Below are 18,315 nucleotides of genomic sequence, written 5' to 3' on the forward strand. Positions count from 1 at the left end.
TGCGGCACGCCGCACCCGCCCAAAAACATGGTTTTGTGTTGTCATCACTCAGAACGCTAATCACTCGCTGGCTATTGTTATACAATTCGCACTCAGTTATTTAAACAATAATGTGTGATTTGCATAAAGAATGGATTCTTATTTAAATCTTTGTTTTCACTGATCACGTTATCCCCTTTTAATTTCGAGCCAAACAAATGAGGTATAATGAAGGAAATTGCGATTTCATTCCAACGCCGAGAATGCGTATACTACGCTCGCCGATCGTATTACATGTAACTGCACGGAGCATCGCGCTCGACGTGTGTACATACAAGCTGACATCCACGGTACATGTTAGGAAGAACTCGATCGTTGAACTCTGAATAAAACCTGGTCGACCCGGTTTTAAGGGCTGGGGTATGAACGTTTGGACAGTATTTATTTTGGGACATTAGAGCACATCAGACATATCGAATTGCATTCTGAATACGAAGAATGTCATTCTGATATCAAATAATTTTGATTTTTTAATACACATTTTATGATATTTAACAGTACTTGAAGTAAACTTTATAAATCTGATGATTTATACTTAAAGTGTATGTAGGTGGGATGAAAAGTCGACGATCAATTGAACATTTTGACCTTTCGTATTGAAGATATGGATTTTTTTCCCAAAACACCAAAAAAAATTAGGTCTTTTGGGGGGAAAAATCTATATCTTCAATATGAAAGGTCAAAATGTTCAATTGACCGTCGGCATTTCCTCCTGCTACATACACTTTAAGAATATATCATTAGATTTATATAATTTACTTCGAGGACTGTTATATATCAAAAATTTGAAAAATATCAAATTTTTATAATTTGTCATAAAATTTGTATTATATTGTGATTTTTAAAAATGAAAATTATTTGATATCAGAAAGACATGCTTCGTATTCAGAATGCAATTCGATAGGTCTGAGGTGCTCTCATGTCCCACAAAAATACTGTCGAAACGCAATAAACGCTCATTTTGGATCCCTTAATACAAAAAGTTAAATTGTACTGTTATTAAAGCTCTTCATGCTTAGTCTTTTACGTGGTATTTTAGAATACAAAGCAAATCACACATTATGGCTTTAATTAGGTACTGCACTGATCGAATTCGGTGTTAATATGAGCGAAATTGTGAGCTTCACCTTTTCACTCTAAAATACAATTTTTCAGCCAAATAAAAAGCGATAATTTTCATTCTTTCAGTAGGCCTAAATATCAGAAAAAAAACACATTATGGTTGATACTATATTTTATTTCAAATCCTAGTCTTAAACTTGGGTGTGAAATTTAGTCGTCTAGTGTATGATTTCCGATTTTGACAAGCCTTGAACATCGCCCGTGAGCTTTTTTTGGGTCAACTTTTTTAGCTTTTCAAAGTAATATAATTTTCCAGTGAAAGATACTTCCACACTTTCTTTCACATCATACTCGGCTGTATATCATAAACATCTAAAAAAAAAGTAACTAACCCTCCTTAAATAATGGCCATTATTCAGAGACGGGCGATTGTATCATAAATCTGTAAAATGCGTTGGAAGCCGAATTTATTCCTGCACATTTTGACACCTCATTTGTAGCAATTGCCTAAATATTGACGTCACAGCGTACATTTAAATCAATGTATTCCAAGATTTAAAAGTTGCAGTAAATTCTATTGATTTGTATTCAGTATAATGGAAGGAAATCTGTGTAATGATATCTGAGTGTTTTTGTATTGTTGTAAGTGCAACTTTCAAATCTGGACCTCACTACATTAAATTGACCGGTGTTTTATTGTTTTCTAGGCTATTGTATCAAATGAGGTGTCAAAATGCGCAGAAATAAATTCTGCTTCCAACACATTTGTCAGATTTGTAATATATACAATAGCCCGTTTTTTAAATAATAGCCATTATTTAATCGGGGTTAGTTACTTTTTTTTAAAGATGTTTAGGTTTGTCAGAATTTCGGTTCTGAATGCACCATTTTTCACTTCCGACTGCCATTTAAAAAAAAAATCAACCCATGGATGGATGATTTTGCGTGTCACAATAGAAATCGTTTCATTCTGCTGGTTGTATTCTAAATAAAGTAGGTCATGCGCCATGAGTTGGGACACCTAATTTGGAGGGGGAGTAACACTTTTCCGCTTTCAGTGATGTTTATGATGTCACATTTTCCATAATACTTGTCATACAGTGATAAATCTGGTGTCATTTCAAAGTGTAATTAATACTCTTTCCATACCAACAAATAAAATAGGTTAAAATTGTTTCAGTTTTAATTATGATTAATTAATTAATAAATTGGTGATTGAAGGGGGGTAGGGAGCCGGTGGCTAGGGAGCCATTTTCACACTTTAAAAGTTTATTTTAAAGAAACAGGAAGGTCCATGTGTCATGAAAACACAATTTCTGGATTAACAGACCCCAAATACATATAAATAGACACCAAAATGAAATAAAAAGCTTTAAATAAGAAATTATACATCATTTTATTACAATTATATATTTTTGATGAAATTTTCCTGAAAATGGTATTTTGGCCAGCACGAGCTCATTTCTTGGCCAATTTTCATTAAAAAGGTGTCAAAATACTCAGGAAAACAAGCCTCATCAAGTAAGATGTTACTTAGCTGCAAGATGAAAGCCATTGTAATTTTCAAAATTTTCCATGTGTTACCGAAAGGGGTCCCAACTTATGACACAAAGTTGGACATTTTGGCAGTCGCAAGTGAAAAAGGGTGAAATCAAAACGGAAATTCTGACAAAACTACATGTATAATATATAGACCCGTCCGATGTGCCTTACATAGATTTGGGGAAAATCTTTCTTTAGCGAAATAAATTAATTTGAAACGCTAAAAAGATAAACACCAAAAAAGCTCATGGGCGAAGTTTAGGTCTGTAAAAATCACAAATCTTGCCGTAAAAGACATTTACATTCAAGCTCATGCTGTCACTTTTGGCATTAAATACTTGCATTAGACCGGTACAAAAGTTGTCCAGGTGATTTTACGCCCAGGTTTTGCGACTATCAAAGCTTATTGGGCAGCTAAAAGAATGTACCTCTACTGGAAGGAAAAATTAGCACAAACAAGTGACATATAATTTGTAATACTTTTCCCCCCAAATTGTAACGCGTTTTTAATACAGCCTCGACACAAAATTAACATCGGAATCAGAAGGATACAGCTGGTACCACCCCAACCTGTGCAAAGTGTATTGATGCTTATAGTAATTACACTCTCAGATCATCAGCGTCTGGGAATTTGGTTATTAAAGCCATAATGTACGATCTTTTAATATGAAATTGGCTATTTTTTTTTCAAACCTGCATATTTGTAATGTTTACACAGGAAACAGCCAAATTTGTTATGTTTGTAGTTCCACAGAGCAGAGTTTGACATGATAAAGTCATAATTTTTTTATTATCATTTTATGTCCTCCCATATAACTGCATGTTAAATGGCCAAAATAACCAGTGGGATTTCTTTACATTGCTATATTAGCTTAAAATGGACAGAAACCCTTCCTGGCAGTTATTACTAATATTATTTTAACATTTTAAATAAAGAATAACAAAATTAAAATTTGACGGAAATTGTACATAATGACTTTAATAAGATGCACACTGAGACTGGCAAGAGAACTATCCGGGTTAGGGGGGCTAAGGCCTGGAAGTGATCTTCCCCAAAACATTAAAAATCCCCTACCTGTCAACTCAAATGTCTTCGAATACATATGTAGTATGTAATAATATTTCTTAATTTTCTTGTTTACCAATCGTAAGGTTACGCCTAGTGGTGCATATGGGATACCTTGACAATCAGGATTTTGGGTGCAGGTTGGAAGTGGGTTTTTCTGTTTGTTCGTGATTTCTTTTTCATGGCAAGGGAGCCTATGTTTACCGCTGGACGAGTCCTTGTAGTATTTGGGCTTATGCCCTTCTTAATATTATATAGGGAAAATGTAAACATTTTCTTATTCTTTTATGCCGCAGTTTGTAAATGTAATAATCTTATGTTATTGTAACTTTTTGTATCTAGTATGTGTATAATTATGATGATAATTTTATTCGAAATTTTGGTTGTCCGTTCGCCCGGGACAACCAAAATGAACGCCGGACAACCCAAAATGCTGACGGCAGTTGTCCGAGGAACAACCATAAAAATGTGTACCAATGTTACCAAGTAAGCTTAACATAAAATGCATTGTATACATTTCGATTTGGATTTGCAAGATACCTTCTCTTAAATAACAGTATTGCGAACCACCAGCATACATAACTCGATGTAGAGAGTCTTTCCTATTCAGAGGAAATATTGCAATTACACACCTTATTGCTTTTTAACAATAACCATTGACACTAGCACATATCAGAGAAGATGTAAGAAAAGGAGGGAGAACAGAATTATATCCTTGAGATAATCCCGTAGGTAATCCTGTTGCACCTATTCATGGTCCTTTATTCTCAAGTGGTGGGTTAACCAACAATTAACAATGAGAGGACATTCCTGAACCTCAGTTGGGGATGATTTGAAGTGACCGCCAATTATGACCATTTGATATTTAATACCAGCAATGTGAAAAAAAAAAGAAATAATGTAGTGCCAAAATAATGTACCCTTCTACGGAAGGAGCAAAGTTTAACAAGTTATAACTCCGCTTCTGCAGTACGAATGTCAGCGGCGAATGTCAGGTTATTATTTCCCAGTCTTTAAAAAAAATTGCAGGCAGAGGTGGGAATCGATCTCGGTACCTCCCGGTTAAACAGCACTGTGAAAGACCACTAAGCCAACTAAACATCTGTTGTGAGATGTGTGACATTAATCTTTGATATTAGACTGATATTGCTTAATGGAACAAATCGCGGAATTAAATCAGTAATAAAAGAAGTAGATTCTTATATAGCGGTCAAATTGGATAAAAGGGGAAATATTTGTCCCTGCTCTAAAGAAAATTTAGGTTAGAAAATTGTCAAATAAATTTAAATTAAAAATTGAGATTTTATATTTCTTTCTTTCACGAGGCGGCATTGTATAAACACTGTATAAGCTAAAAACTCGACCCTCATCACTAGATGCTGTCATAGCTCAATGGTAGAGCATCAGACTGCTGATATCAATATCGTTGGTTCGAGTCCTCCTGGCAGCAATGGTTAAATTTATGATTTTAATGCTACGCTAAATTTTTTTCGTTTATTTATTTATTTATTTATTTATTTATTTATTTATTTATTTATTTATTATTTATTTATTTATTTATTTTTGTTTATTTATGTAAATAATTTAATATATTTGAAAGAGGTATTTGAGCAATTCGAAATTTTGATTTTATAATCCTATGGGGTCATTTTGAACCCCCACCCCCTCCCAAATTGCCAAGCGCACAACATCTTTATATTACATCTTTCCTGCTCAATCAAAATAATACTTGCAAATAGACCATAGTTAACTAATCTAATCCTGTAATATATAGACCTGTAATATCACCTGTAATATAGGTGATCATTGTTTACATGGTTTGTTATGGTTGGGATTAGTGTCCGATCTCTGTAATGTAATGTAAATGAAGCATATTGATATGCATAAAGAATCGATCAGGGCGCTAGCTTTATTGTGCTATGAGATGTAGGGCCTAGTGCGAACTGTCCAAGCTGATTGTTCATTCAGTATCATAATCTATTAGGGAAAGATAAACACTATTCAAAATATCAAAAGATAAGAAGAAAGGGATTTAGAGATTTGTAATTGAGTCATGCATGATTTAACAGAAGGTTCTTTCCAAAACCCAAACGTAATGAAATCTTTAAATGTTCAGAAGAAATCATGTCCAAAAATGTTGCTCTTCCATAAATTTGTAGCGAGTAATGATAAAACATGTAATTTATCTAACCTTGGCCTGAGCAGGTGTGCAGTATCGATCGGTACATGAGCTAGCACATGGCCGGGGCCCCTGGTAATTGAGTGAGAACCTGACCAGAGTGACCTGACCTCTGACTCCTAGTCTCTGACGTCAGGCTCCACAGTTTCAAGACCCCTTAGGCTATACCCTAACTTTGCATAAACAATTATGACGTGTAGTTTCAAAATACCCATTCTGTCTTCCAGGGAAACCCCTATGAGCTCATGAATAATTAATGAGGTACGGTACTTTATCAATGGGGATATGTTTACGTCTTTTGACTTCTTAAAAAGAATCATTAATTCTGATGGCTTTTTAAGCATAAAATCCGGCACATATAATTATGAATGATGAACTTTTACTTGTATTTTCTTGAAATAGCAACAAGGTGAGTTTGGGAAAGGTGTGAACCTGTGTACGTGTGAATACTGGCGGCACGTTAAACTTGCAACTTATGGCTCAAAAGGTTCATAAAAATTCGGACAACCAAAAATATTTTCGGACAACCGGCGGACAACCTCAAAAAATGTCTTAAACGGGTTTCTTAATATCACGAATATTCATTTTAAAAGCCAGGGGCAAGTGAGGGGGTGAAGGAAGGGTCGATGGGATAAAAGAGAAAGGCAAATAATGAATGAATTTTTGGGTTTTGGGTTAACCCCTGTTTTTTTATATATTTTTACTGAGCTATTAGGTGGACTAAAATGCGTCTGAGAGTTTAGCTAGGTTTCCTGGCTGTATCTACCTTGTGTTTTTTTTAAATTCTTTGTATCCATTCTGACAAGCCATTAACATACGGGATAATCATCATGTCTTTACTTTTCTCTTCAGTGGTCTTTTTCGGCGTTTTGGATTTTGTTTTTCATTTGATCTTTCACTTTGTCCATTGTCCATTTCGGGTAGCCATAGTTTTAAGGGTGGTGCGAATATGCTCACCTGTTTCTGTGACGGCAGAGTTCATACGATCAAAGAGGGTTCTGATCACTCCCATGTTTTGATGGAGAGGGTGCTCTGAATTGAAATCATGATACTGATCAGTATAGGTGGGCTTTCTGAAATAATAATTTCATTTCATGTTTGAAATGATAATATTTTTAAAAATCTATTAAAGATGGGGTTAGATAATAACTACGATATTGTTAAATCAAATCATGGCTGCCTCGCAGTTCCTAGTGGTCGGTGCAACTCGCCACTACATACGAGGGATATCAGAACCGGTTCCGGGGTATTAATGTGTAGCAAGTCATGTTGTCTTGCGAAGCTTTACAAGCAACACAAAGTGCAGCTAAAATACGGCAGGTTTCATGGCATAATCTGAGTTACATCAGGATCAGTATCATGCCCAGAAGTTTCAGGAGGTGAGCCCAAGCTAAATTTACCCAGAATCAATTAAAGATCCCAAAATGACTCTCAAACATGATTTGGTCACGAAGTCTACAGGCTGGTCCTTTACTAAAGTGTTTTAAAAGAAGCCAAATCTGCGTTTATTTTGTTGAAATCCTTGTAATTATAAATGGTCACGTGCTATGTGATATTTATACATTATAAATCGTATCACTGTAGCGTGCCGATCACGGGAGTTGGTTGTGGTGCAGTTGATTGGGAAAGTGAATGACAATCGGTCCTTGCATCAGAAGCGATGAAATACTACAATATTCAGTTCATGATTTTCATTTCTATTTCTGTGCTGCCTGCAAATGGTAAGTTTTATTGTATATTGATATGCAAGCTTAAGGTTTTCATAGAATTGAGATGAGTCCCATTGATGCTACATTACCAGGTGTTGAGGTATCAAAACAGTTCTTAGTTGTTAAAATGAGCATATCATGCTTTTCTTGTTTATTAGAAGCATCATTATCTTGCTTAGTGAAAGACAGCGTAAATATGAGTTTTATAACTTTGAAACTGACGGGTTCTGAAAGATTTCATAAACCTTGTGCCCTTAAAGCTATAATGTACGATCTTATAATATGAAATTGTTTTTTTTTTCAAGCCTGATTGTTTTGCATATTTGTAATGTTTACACATGTCCCAACTTGCACCTAAATGGAATCGGACAAATTTCTTGTCTTTGTAGGTCAACAGAGCAAAGTTCGACATATTATCATAATTTTAAAATTATGATAATGTGTCCTTCCATAGAACTGCATGTTAAATGGCCAAAATAACCAGTGGGGTTTCTTAAAATGGACAGCAACCCTTCCCGACAGTTATTACTAATATTATTTCAACATTTTGAATAAAAAATAATAAAATTAAAAAAGACAGAAATCGTACATTAAGGTTTTAATATTGGGCAAAATCTGGTACACAATGTTTATCCGTATATCCGTATATTAATTCTCATCTGAATTAGTTAAAGACTTAATTCGGAGTCTTCTGTGAACAAATTCATGATTTGTAATTAAGTTCCACATCCGTAACTTGATCCTCAAACACAGTTCAAGAGCCGACCAGCTGCTATTTACACAGCGCTAACTATATGTCTCCTGAGTATTCAATCTATGAAAAAAGGCAATGTTTTATCACTTGGCTTTTTGCGAAATCTCTCTTTTTGCAAAAGCCCTTTAACGTGTCCAAAGACATCTTATTATAGTGGTTTAGCGTACAAGTATTGAATACATAGAAGACACATTTCTATCTTTTCCGTATTCCAGATGGAAGCTGTATGTCATCAGCCACACACAAATGTCTCGTAGAAGAGCTGCTGGGTAAATATGGACCTCCTTTTACTAGGCCAGTAAAACAATACAACAAGACAGTGGACGTATATCTCTTTATGTTCATTCAGCAAATTATTGATCTGGTGAGTCAGCAAGGTTTAAAATTGATATTTCGCAAAATTGAAATATCTTTGATCAAAATCAACTTGTCTAACATGAGGCCGTTTGTATAACATGGTGTCGTGTGTAGATTTGTTATACGTATACCAAAAAGGTTTTTTTTCAGTATCTACATGAATTATGTAAAGGATGTAAATTTTGTGGTATTTATTATAATTTTTGCATTATCAATAGTTCATTTGATATCAGGTTTATGCATCTATCTGCACAGACCCTGTGTTGTTCAGTAATTTCCTTGTCCTATTCTGTTTATTATGCATTTTATTCGGAATATTTCGAAAAGGGATTCATCACTAGGTGTCTGGTTTTGTTGCCTCTCCACCATCATTTTGTTGCATAAAATAAAGTTATTTTTTATCATATTACAACTTATATTTGTTTTCAGAATGAACGTGATCAACTTCTTAAAATGGTTGCCTTGCTGGAACTGGTAAGAATCATAATATAAAGGTAACACTACGTAATTCAAGTATTTATAAAAATAATATGCCGAATTATCATATGCAGCGTCAACATGGTAATTTGAAATCTCGAACGATATTCACACAACAGCGGTCAACGTAATACTACAACATGCCATTTCTAGAATTACTCATATTACATTGTTAGTGAACCGGTTAAATTTAATATAATTTATGGTATTAATGAAAGTATTTGTAAATAATAGCTAATGGGACTTGGCATAGATATTTGTTCTACGCTTACTTTACATGGAAATCGACTTCTATTGTTTATACTAGCATCATGCCATGGCAACCTAGTACTAGTAGAGCTAGAGGGCATTTGGGGCTCAATTAAAGTTGAACACAAGCACACCTTTGAATTCATTTTGCTTTATTATTCGCCATACAATTTATATTATATCGCCAATTTAAAAAAGGTAAATTATTTGATATCAGAAGGAAATTCCTTGTATTCAGAATGCAATTTGATGTGTCTGATGTGCTCTCAAGCTCCACAAAATACTATGTAAAACGTTCCTATCCGAGCCCTTATAAAAGACCACATTCGCAGACTTTTGAAAAGTTAAATAGGAACCCTCATCCTTACTTTTGATATGTGGTATTTTATATTTGGGGTTAAAGGTCGTCATCTGTTGTTACAAATGACAATTTATATCTAAGCGATAACTTAGTGGTTCATTAGACGATATGAGATATATTCAAAACACGCTACTGATTGATGGATCTCATAATATGATTTCATACACCTTACTACACTATTCAAAATGAAGCAGTATTGAACGAGTTGCATCGATCTTGTATATGGCTAATATTGTTCACGAATTACTGTTTACGTACGGAAGCTAATTGCTTAACAGACACCTTGGTCTGAGGCGGACATTTTATAAACGAATTTAGAATTTAGAATTTATATTGCTTTGATACTGCGGTATTTTGAAGCTCTTTGGCGTGTAAAATAAAACAAATACTAGACGATGATATATCAAGTATATAAAAATGGCGGTTTTGACGTAAATCAGAGGCCAGTTGGTATTATCTTGGTCGGGCTAACGTCACAAAGGGGAATTAGCTTTGTAAAACCAGTGTGCGCATGTGCCGTTCCCCTTTCTCGAGCTGGTTGCTATGCGAGCGCTTGTGCAAATAGGACAATGTTCCCGGATGTCCGACTGACTGAATTCCAATTGTTTTTATTTTTTCTTTATCTTTATTTTAGCAATGGACGGATGAATTTCTCACATGGAATACAACAGAGTACCCTGACATTACCGCATTACACATTCCATTCACAAAAATTTGGCGTCCGGATATATATTTAGTGGAGAGGTACGTCCACTCCGTACTTCATTTAGAAATACGTACCTTTAACATAATTATGTTTGCTGTTATTTTAATCCCTGTACATTGTTAACACAATCTATTACGATCATTTGTTTGCTCTGTCTTTTATAGGATAAAATCTGATGACGCTGACAATACGCTACCATTAATATCCCCTGATGGTAACGTGTTTTGGTCTTCTCAAACTACCTTCACCACATCCTGTAGAATGGATGCCCGATTTTTTCCATGTGACACCCAAAATTGCACACTAACCTTCGCCTCATGGGTTTACGAACGTAAATCGTTAGACCTCTTCGTCAGTTCGAACCGCCCGAGTGGCTCGTTTTTTACTGAAAATGGCGTTTGGAACCTAACTGAGGTAACAATAATACGTTACAACCGAACCTATGACGGATTTGACGGCGTATTCCCTCAAATACAGGTATCCCTGATATTGAGCCGGCGACCACTGTTTTACGTACTGTTAATTATTATACCGTGTACCTTGCTGTCCTTTATTAACCTGATGGTTTTCATACTGCCGACGGAATCGGGAGAGAAGGTATCATTGGGAATAACCAATTTCTTAGCATTGGTACTGCTTCAGCAACTGATTGGAGAATCCATTCCACCTGCATCGGACAATATTCCTGTTATTATATGTGAGCAATTCTTTTTTTCTCTATTCATGTAAATCTTTTTGATCGGTGAATTCTCAGTTTGGTATTCAATAAATCAGTTACAACTTGCATTCCATTATATTTTACAAGCCTTTTTGAAACCTTCCTTTCTTAAAGGGACCATTGAAAGAAAATATGATTTGGTATCAAAATAAAGCCCATAAAATATAGAATCAATATCTAAAACAATTGAAGAACTAACTTTTTTAGCAATAAAAATACAATGAAAACAACGTACTCGATTTACCCCCTTCCGACGCTACATTGCGCGTCATTTATCAAAAGTAGAAAATTGGGCGCTTTCTGATGACGTCATTGTGGTTACGCGTTTTGTGTTGCGTTGACATTTTTGACGGAATAATTTTACAACAGCGATCGCGATCTAAATATCAGATGCAATAATCATGGTAATACAACCACTTATAATTATTTAAAGGTCAAGTAAAAACAAAATTCCAGTTGATTGTCCACATGTTATCAAAAAGAGGAAGTGGAGGGCCTTTTTATTTAATTATTAGTTATTTTTTACAATGCAAATGGATCATTTAGGCCTATGTAGGCCTATTATTCCCGGACATTATTACTAGTTGTGTAATTTGTAGAGGAGGATGATAGGATCGAGGGTCTTGTTATTTGATGGTTCTCTGAGAGGATGATTAAAACAAAGCCTCTAAATTGAAATGCTTATTGGACAAAAGCAAATCTAAACTATTATTAACTTTTGAAACATTTAAAAAAAGAAGTTTTCCCTTATTATAAAGAAAATAGCATTAAAACAGACTCCCTCAATTGCAATGCCATGCAAAAGGAAGTGGGCGGGGACGATCAATTGTTTTTTATCATCATCAAGCATATGCAGCTTATTGTTTTACTTATTCATAAATTCAACCCCCCGGTCAACATGACCATGATTCCGATGACTTTATGTAGGCCCTACATGGCATATATAAAACCATAAAACTAATTATGAGTATGCCTATAGCTAGGCCTATGATATAGTGACGATGTTGAGGGGAATATCGCCAAGATTTGGCCCAACACATAAATTGCAGATGATGTGCCGGCGCGAGCACCTCCCATGGGTATTATTATTATAGGCCTATGTATTTTTCCGTAGGACCTACCTTAAAAAATATTCAAGAGATGATTATTTTTTCCAAAACCTGACAATTGGTATAAAAAAGCTTTTTCTTCCATAAGTTAACTTTCAAAAGTGCTTATTTTCATACCCCAAACAATGCAAAATAGGCCTAGGCCCTTTTATTTTGCAAATTTATTCCCCTATAGACCTACCATGTGTTATACGGGAGACTTGCAAATATTATTTGAGCCGTTGGCACTGGGGCAGTAGCTGAACGGCAGATGAAGAAGTTGGTTCAGAAGAACATGACATGCAAGCTGTTCTGGAAATAAATTACGAGGAGCGCCTATAAACATACATATAGGCCTTCAAAAATCCTATATGCTACAAACATCAAATGGGAAATATTATAGGCCTTATTTTAATCCATGGATGGTTAGGACCGGGGTAGGCCTAGGCTATGCGAAATTGATGTCAGTCATTTCTAAAAACGAAATATCCAGCCAGGCGCGCTGTAGTTTACAAGATTTACCCAATCAACATAAACTTTATAACTGTAGGCCTACCTTTGATAAAACGCTCGGACACTTTGCACTTTCAAGTATCAGTTAGACTACTCCTTAGTCCACTTGCCCATTGTCATGATTGTGCATGATATTGCATTTAAGCTTAGAACTCCGATTTAATTAATTTGTGCACAATTGATAGATTTTCACAACTGATTATCTTTTCAGTCACCGTACTCCCTCTACGTATGTTAGCTTCCCAAGTGATTTTTAACTCGTAATAAACTGGCAGATTCTAAAATTAGAATTGTTCAGTATTGAAGTTCCATTATAGTTATGCCATTATGATATGTTGCATTCAATAATATAAGCCTACGTATACTTTACTTTTTCTGTCACAAATATAAAATATAAACTTTTTCATACCCATTTTATACTAGTATTTTGATGTAATAGATATCAGTATAAGTTCAACTGAATGCGTTCATCATGATTAATAACGTATTTTTATTTATCAAAAATCGACTATGGCATAAGCTAAGTATCAGTGGGAGTTGAGATTGGATTAGGCCTAGGCCCTATAAGCATTTTCATAACGTAAACTAAAGGCTGACAGTAAATAGCCGCACTTGGATTGTAACATCCACCAATTATCTTTTCAGCTCCCCAAATTTCATTGGGTGAAGAAAGTTTTTGATAACTAAACAACTAATCACCCATTTTTGAGAAGCAGGAGGAAACTGGAGATCCCGAAGAAAACCTGCGGGATCGAGATAAACCAAGTTCACATGAGTCTTTGGGCCGCGCGCCAGGGGCTTGAAGTTGAACCCGGGACTTCAGTAGTAGTAGTGGTAAAAGGCGAGGAAACAACCGCGCCAACTCGCTCTCCCGAGCCTGACTTTTGTTTTGAATCTGGTCCCATAAGTGTGTCTCTACACGGAGCGACCGTTTAGAAACAAGCAACACACTTTAATCACTCGCAATTCAGCTTCCAAACTTCGGAGTCAGGATCGGCTTGCGTTAGGCCTGGCGGTTAAGGCCGTATAAAATTAATTTGGTTCTCGTCCCCTCCCTCCTCAATTTCTGGGATTTGTCAGATTTTTTTTATAGATTTTTCAATTAATTTAGACTTTGGAATGATTTATGAATTTTTCATACATAGGCCTATAAATAAGTTTATTAGAGAACAAGAACCAGTTCCAAGTCTTTTTGTGGTAGGGCCTACTCTAGGGGGTTATCCCTCAGAATCTCACATTTGAAAAAAAAGTGCGTCATCGTTTCCTCGAGCACTGTTGGAAAAGACCGAAAACTGCAGACAATGCTGATTTTACACTGAAAAAAAACCACCTCCTCCCTCATCAATTCATGAAAATCCTCTGGACGAGAACCAACATATTAATTTTATACGGCCTAACCTAGGCCGCACGTCCGGGAGGTAGGCTAATTAGGCCTAAAGAAATTAAGTCGCATGTCATGAGCTAACCCGAAACATCATTGCCTCTTTCCTATCCTCACCAGATATTTCAGAGGAAATATAAGTAAAGAGTTGCTATATCAGAATGCCTTGCAGACGCCGAGCATGCAGCTAGCACTGACAGCTTTGACTTTGTCAATATGAAGGCCTAGGCCTAACTTACTTATGTTTCCCCGTTGTTGGCCAATTTTGTAGGCCTAGCTAGAATTTATATATAGGCCTATCATAGAAGTCATTGTAGCTTTGTAATTTATATTATAATATCCTTTTTAATATACTTGTTAGGCCTAAAAGGCACATAAAAATTCATTGCTGCAAACACGTTCATGCGTTGGTTTAGGACCAAGTCTGGACTATACAGTGTTGCCATGCAGCGGAAAGCATAACCACTTTGACGTCACAGGGGTTGCCACGTGTCTCTGCACATATGAATTGGGCTGAACGACGCGACATTGGGCGCTTTGTCTTTATTTGCTGATTTGGGGGGGTAAAATAAAGGAAAATTGCGTTTATCATTTTAGAAATGGATTCTATATGTTATTAGCTTTATTTTGATACCAAATATGTTTTTCTTTCAATGGTCCCTTTAACCGCGCATTTTTAAAACATTATCATTTTCATGTCGTTTAAATTTTGCACTCTTTTCCATTACATGCATATAGAATTCCAGTCACGAAATGAAAGACGGCTATAAATGCTTCAACTCCAATCTCACCAAATAAGGAGATAATAGCAACCTAGCATAAATGAAGATTTGTCCACATCAACTATACTGATCATAATATTTTGTATTGTTCTCTCGTTTTAACAGCTTATTACTTCAATCCCATGATTGTGATTGGATGCCTTTCTGTAATGACCGGTGTTATCACGGCGTATTTTCAACAACAACAGTCATCAAATGATGTACCAACATGGCTTTTTAAACTTTATAAAATAATGACACCGAATAACCATATGCAAGAGGAACAAGTCATTCGTAAAATAAATGACTCAAACCAAAAAAGCTTTGGTGATAAAATGATGATGGAAAACAAAGAAGATGACGGCAACAAGGGAGAGTCCGACGTCGATACAGTAGATGTTGCAGATCGCGTGAGTTTAAATGGGAAGCAGGTGGCTTCGATGATCAATCGATTATTAATGGTAGCGTGTATATTTATTACAACTCTTTCCATGATCGTTCCTCCTATTATGTTTATAGTACAGTAGAATATCATGCCGATATAGTGATTTTTATAGGCCAACTAATGACAGACTTGAGCCCTTAAATGAGCTCAACGAGTCTCTTAGCAAGTTATCGCAAAATGGTGGTCTGCCAAATGTAATTCTTGCGGGTGATTTTAATTGCCACCGCATAGACTGGGATGATCAAGTTGTATTACCTAATCCCCAATATATGGCCATGTTGTCAATAGGTTATTGCTGGATACGGTGAACGAGCATGGATTACATCAACATGTTCATGAACCGACCCGGTTAGATAATATGTGACCCGGCAGCACAAATGGGCCGTAAATTCCCTAAATTGTATTCTGATTTATGATGTAAAATGTGTACGAAGGTCGTATTCATCGGTAACTTAAGCTGGCCCGACATCTGTCTCATTTTGATAGTCAAAAACTAATCAATGATCCTATTGTTGAAGTGGATAATAAGCTTCTACCTTAGATGGCTATAGAACTTTTAATAGCTCTGGTCTTTGTTTGCTTTTGCTAAATCCTGTTCAAGTGGTGGGTTACCAGGCATTGTATTTTGTACAGGTATGCATAACCAACAATTAACAATGAGAGAACTTTCTTAAACCTCGTTGACTTGGGGATGATATGATTTGACCGCCAATTATGACTGTTTGATATTTATTGCCAGCAACGTGGAAAAAGAGACACACGTAAAAACGTAAAAAGCTATAATTTTGTTGAAGGGGCAAAGTTTAACAAACCATAACCCCGCTTCTGGATATCGTTTGAAGTCAAATGATATACCATTTTTAAGTTTATGATGTTTATTTTTAAACACGAAATAAAACAAAATTGACCGGGGAGGAATTTACGGCTCATTCGCCGTGAACGGTCACATATATTGGATCTTCTATTTACCACTAACCCTGATCTTGTGGAAGAAGTAATTGTCTCCCTGGTATGAGTGATCACTCTGTTGTAACAGCCACAGTCAATATCAAGGCTAAGCTACGCAGGAAACCTCCTTGTAAAAGTTTTATTTTTTAGGAAAATGAACGTGGAAGAGATCAAGAAGGCTGCATCTGCATCTGAAAATACGAATTCTGCCAGTGACAATTGGGTACTGCCAGTGACAATTGGGTACTGTTCAAATCACAATGAGTTGCTAACTATTCATGTGCCTCAAAAAATTGTTAAACAGAGATGGGACGTTCCTTGGATGACGCAGCCAATTCGTAGACTCATCCGTAAAAAGAAAAGGGTATATAATGCTTCTAAGAGTCATAAACACAGCAAAACCTGGGAAAAGTTCTCAAAACTTAGAAAGAAAGACAGTGCAAACAGAATTAAGATGTTCCAAAAAATCTAATGGGTCTTCTTGAAGACAGCAATCAAGAAAACTCAAAACCATCTGTCAACAAAAAATTCTGGGGACATGTAAAAAGCCTTAAACGTGATGGCACAGGGGATGCTACACTTCAGGTTGATGGCAAAGACATGGTGAGTGGGAAAGATAAGGCAAATGCTCTTAGTAACCCTTAGTAACCAGTATTGTAGTGTATTTACCACAGAAAATCTATCAATTATACCAACTGCAGCAGGTAACCCTATACCTACAATAGATGTTCTTAGAGTAGATACCGAGGGAGTTGAAAAGTTGCTTAGTAATATTAATCAAAAGAAAGCAAGTGGCCCCGATGATGTTCCGTCTGCGCTGAGTCACATTTTTCAACAATCCCTTGATACAGGTGATGTACCCGTCGACTGGCTCATAGCAAATATAACAGCTATTTTTAAGAAAGGTGACAAGAGTATCCCTGCCAACTATAATACACCAGGCACAAAAAGAAACTCGTCAGTTATATTCATCCTTGCTGTTCAATAACTTGATAATTTTGGATTATTCTGAAATATACATTTTGTTAATTGGACTTTTCTTTCTCATTTGACACCCTGTTCGTGAACATTGACCAAGAATTGACCAAGATATGCGCCTCCAAACTCTCAAACCCCAAAATGAAAAGTTGCAACTATCAAGTTATTGAACAGCAAGGATGAATATAACTGACGAGTTTCTTTTTGTGCCTGGTGTAGACTTGTATCGTTGACATCAGTATCTTGTAAATTGTTCGAGCACATTCTATTTTCTCATATTATGTCACACCTAGAGAAATTCCAATATTATTCACTTTCCAGCACAGATTCAGAGCACAGTACTCTCATCACTGTGGAAGACTTGGCTAGAAATCTTGACCATAAATTCCAAACTGATATATTAATATTAGACTTCCAAAAAGCTTTTGACACCGTTCCCCACCAGCGATTGATCCAGAAACTTGATTTTTATGGTATACGTGGCAACAGCTTGAATTGGATTAAAAAATGGCTGACGACCCGAACACAACGGGTCGTTGTGGATGGAGAATGTTCAATACCAACTTCAGTCAAGTCATGAGTACCTCAGGGAACGGTGTTGGGACCTTTGATGTTTTTAATTTACATTAATGATATAGCAAACAACCTTGATAGTTCTACGCAAATACGTTTCTTTGCATCACCCATAGCTCAGTAGTAACCTTAAATGGTCAAATCACATCAATAATATTGCGGTTAAAGCCAACAATGCTCTTTGGTTTATTCGCAGAAATCTCTGGAGGTGCCCAAAGTACGTAAAACAGCAAATGTACTTTGCATTGGTAAGACCGCACCTTGAGTTTGCTTGCGCTGTATGGGACCCCATAATGTATCCGACATCCAAAAAATTGAGGCAATACAGCGCAGGGCAGCTCGGTTTGTATCCAACAATTACAAAAGAACAGAGGGCATTGTCACTAACATCCTTCAAATTTGCAGTGGC

General features: G+C 36.0%; 1 protein-coding gene across 1 annotated transcript; it reads left to right on the top strand.

Moving 5' to 3' along the window:
- The first annotated feature begins 7,548 nt into the window (after positions 1-7,548).
- Positions 7,549-10,624, top strand: LOC140160249 (neuronal acetylcholine receptor subunit alpha-10-like). Its single transcript, XM_072183527.1, has 4 exons — positions 7,549-7,609; positions 8,567-8,715; positions 9,138-9,182; positions 10,430-10,624. The coding sequence occupies exons 1-4, from the start codon at positions 7,549-7,551 to the stop codon at positions 10,622-10,624; spliced, it is 450 nt and encodes a 149-aa protein (XP_072039628.1).
- Positions 10,625-18,315: the final 7,691 nt, after the last annotated feature.

Source organism: Amphiura filiformis, chromosome 1 (genome assembly GCF_039555335.1).
Source record: "Amphiura filiformis chromosome 1, Afil_fr2py, whole genome shotgun sequence".
NCBI lineage: Eukaryota > Metazoa > Echinodermata > Ophiuroidea > Amphilepidida > Amphiuridae > Amphiura > Amphiura filiformis.

Excerpts from the sequence above, each read along its gene's own strand:
- LOC140160249 (XM_072183527.1), top strand. The coding sequence starts at position 7,549 with ATGAAATACTACAATATTCAGTTCATGATTTTCATTTCTATTTCTGTG. Across the intron at positions 8,716-9,137 it reads TTCAGCAAATTATTGATCTG|AATGAACGTGATCAACTTCT; the intron begins GTGAGTCAGCAA and ends ATTTGTTTTCAG. Across the intron at positions 9,183-10,429 it reads TGGTTGCCTTGCTGGAACTG|CAATGGACGGATGAATTTCT; the intron begins GTAAGAATCATA and ends TCTTTATTTTAG.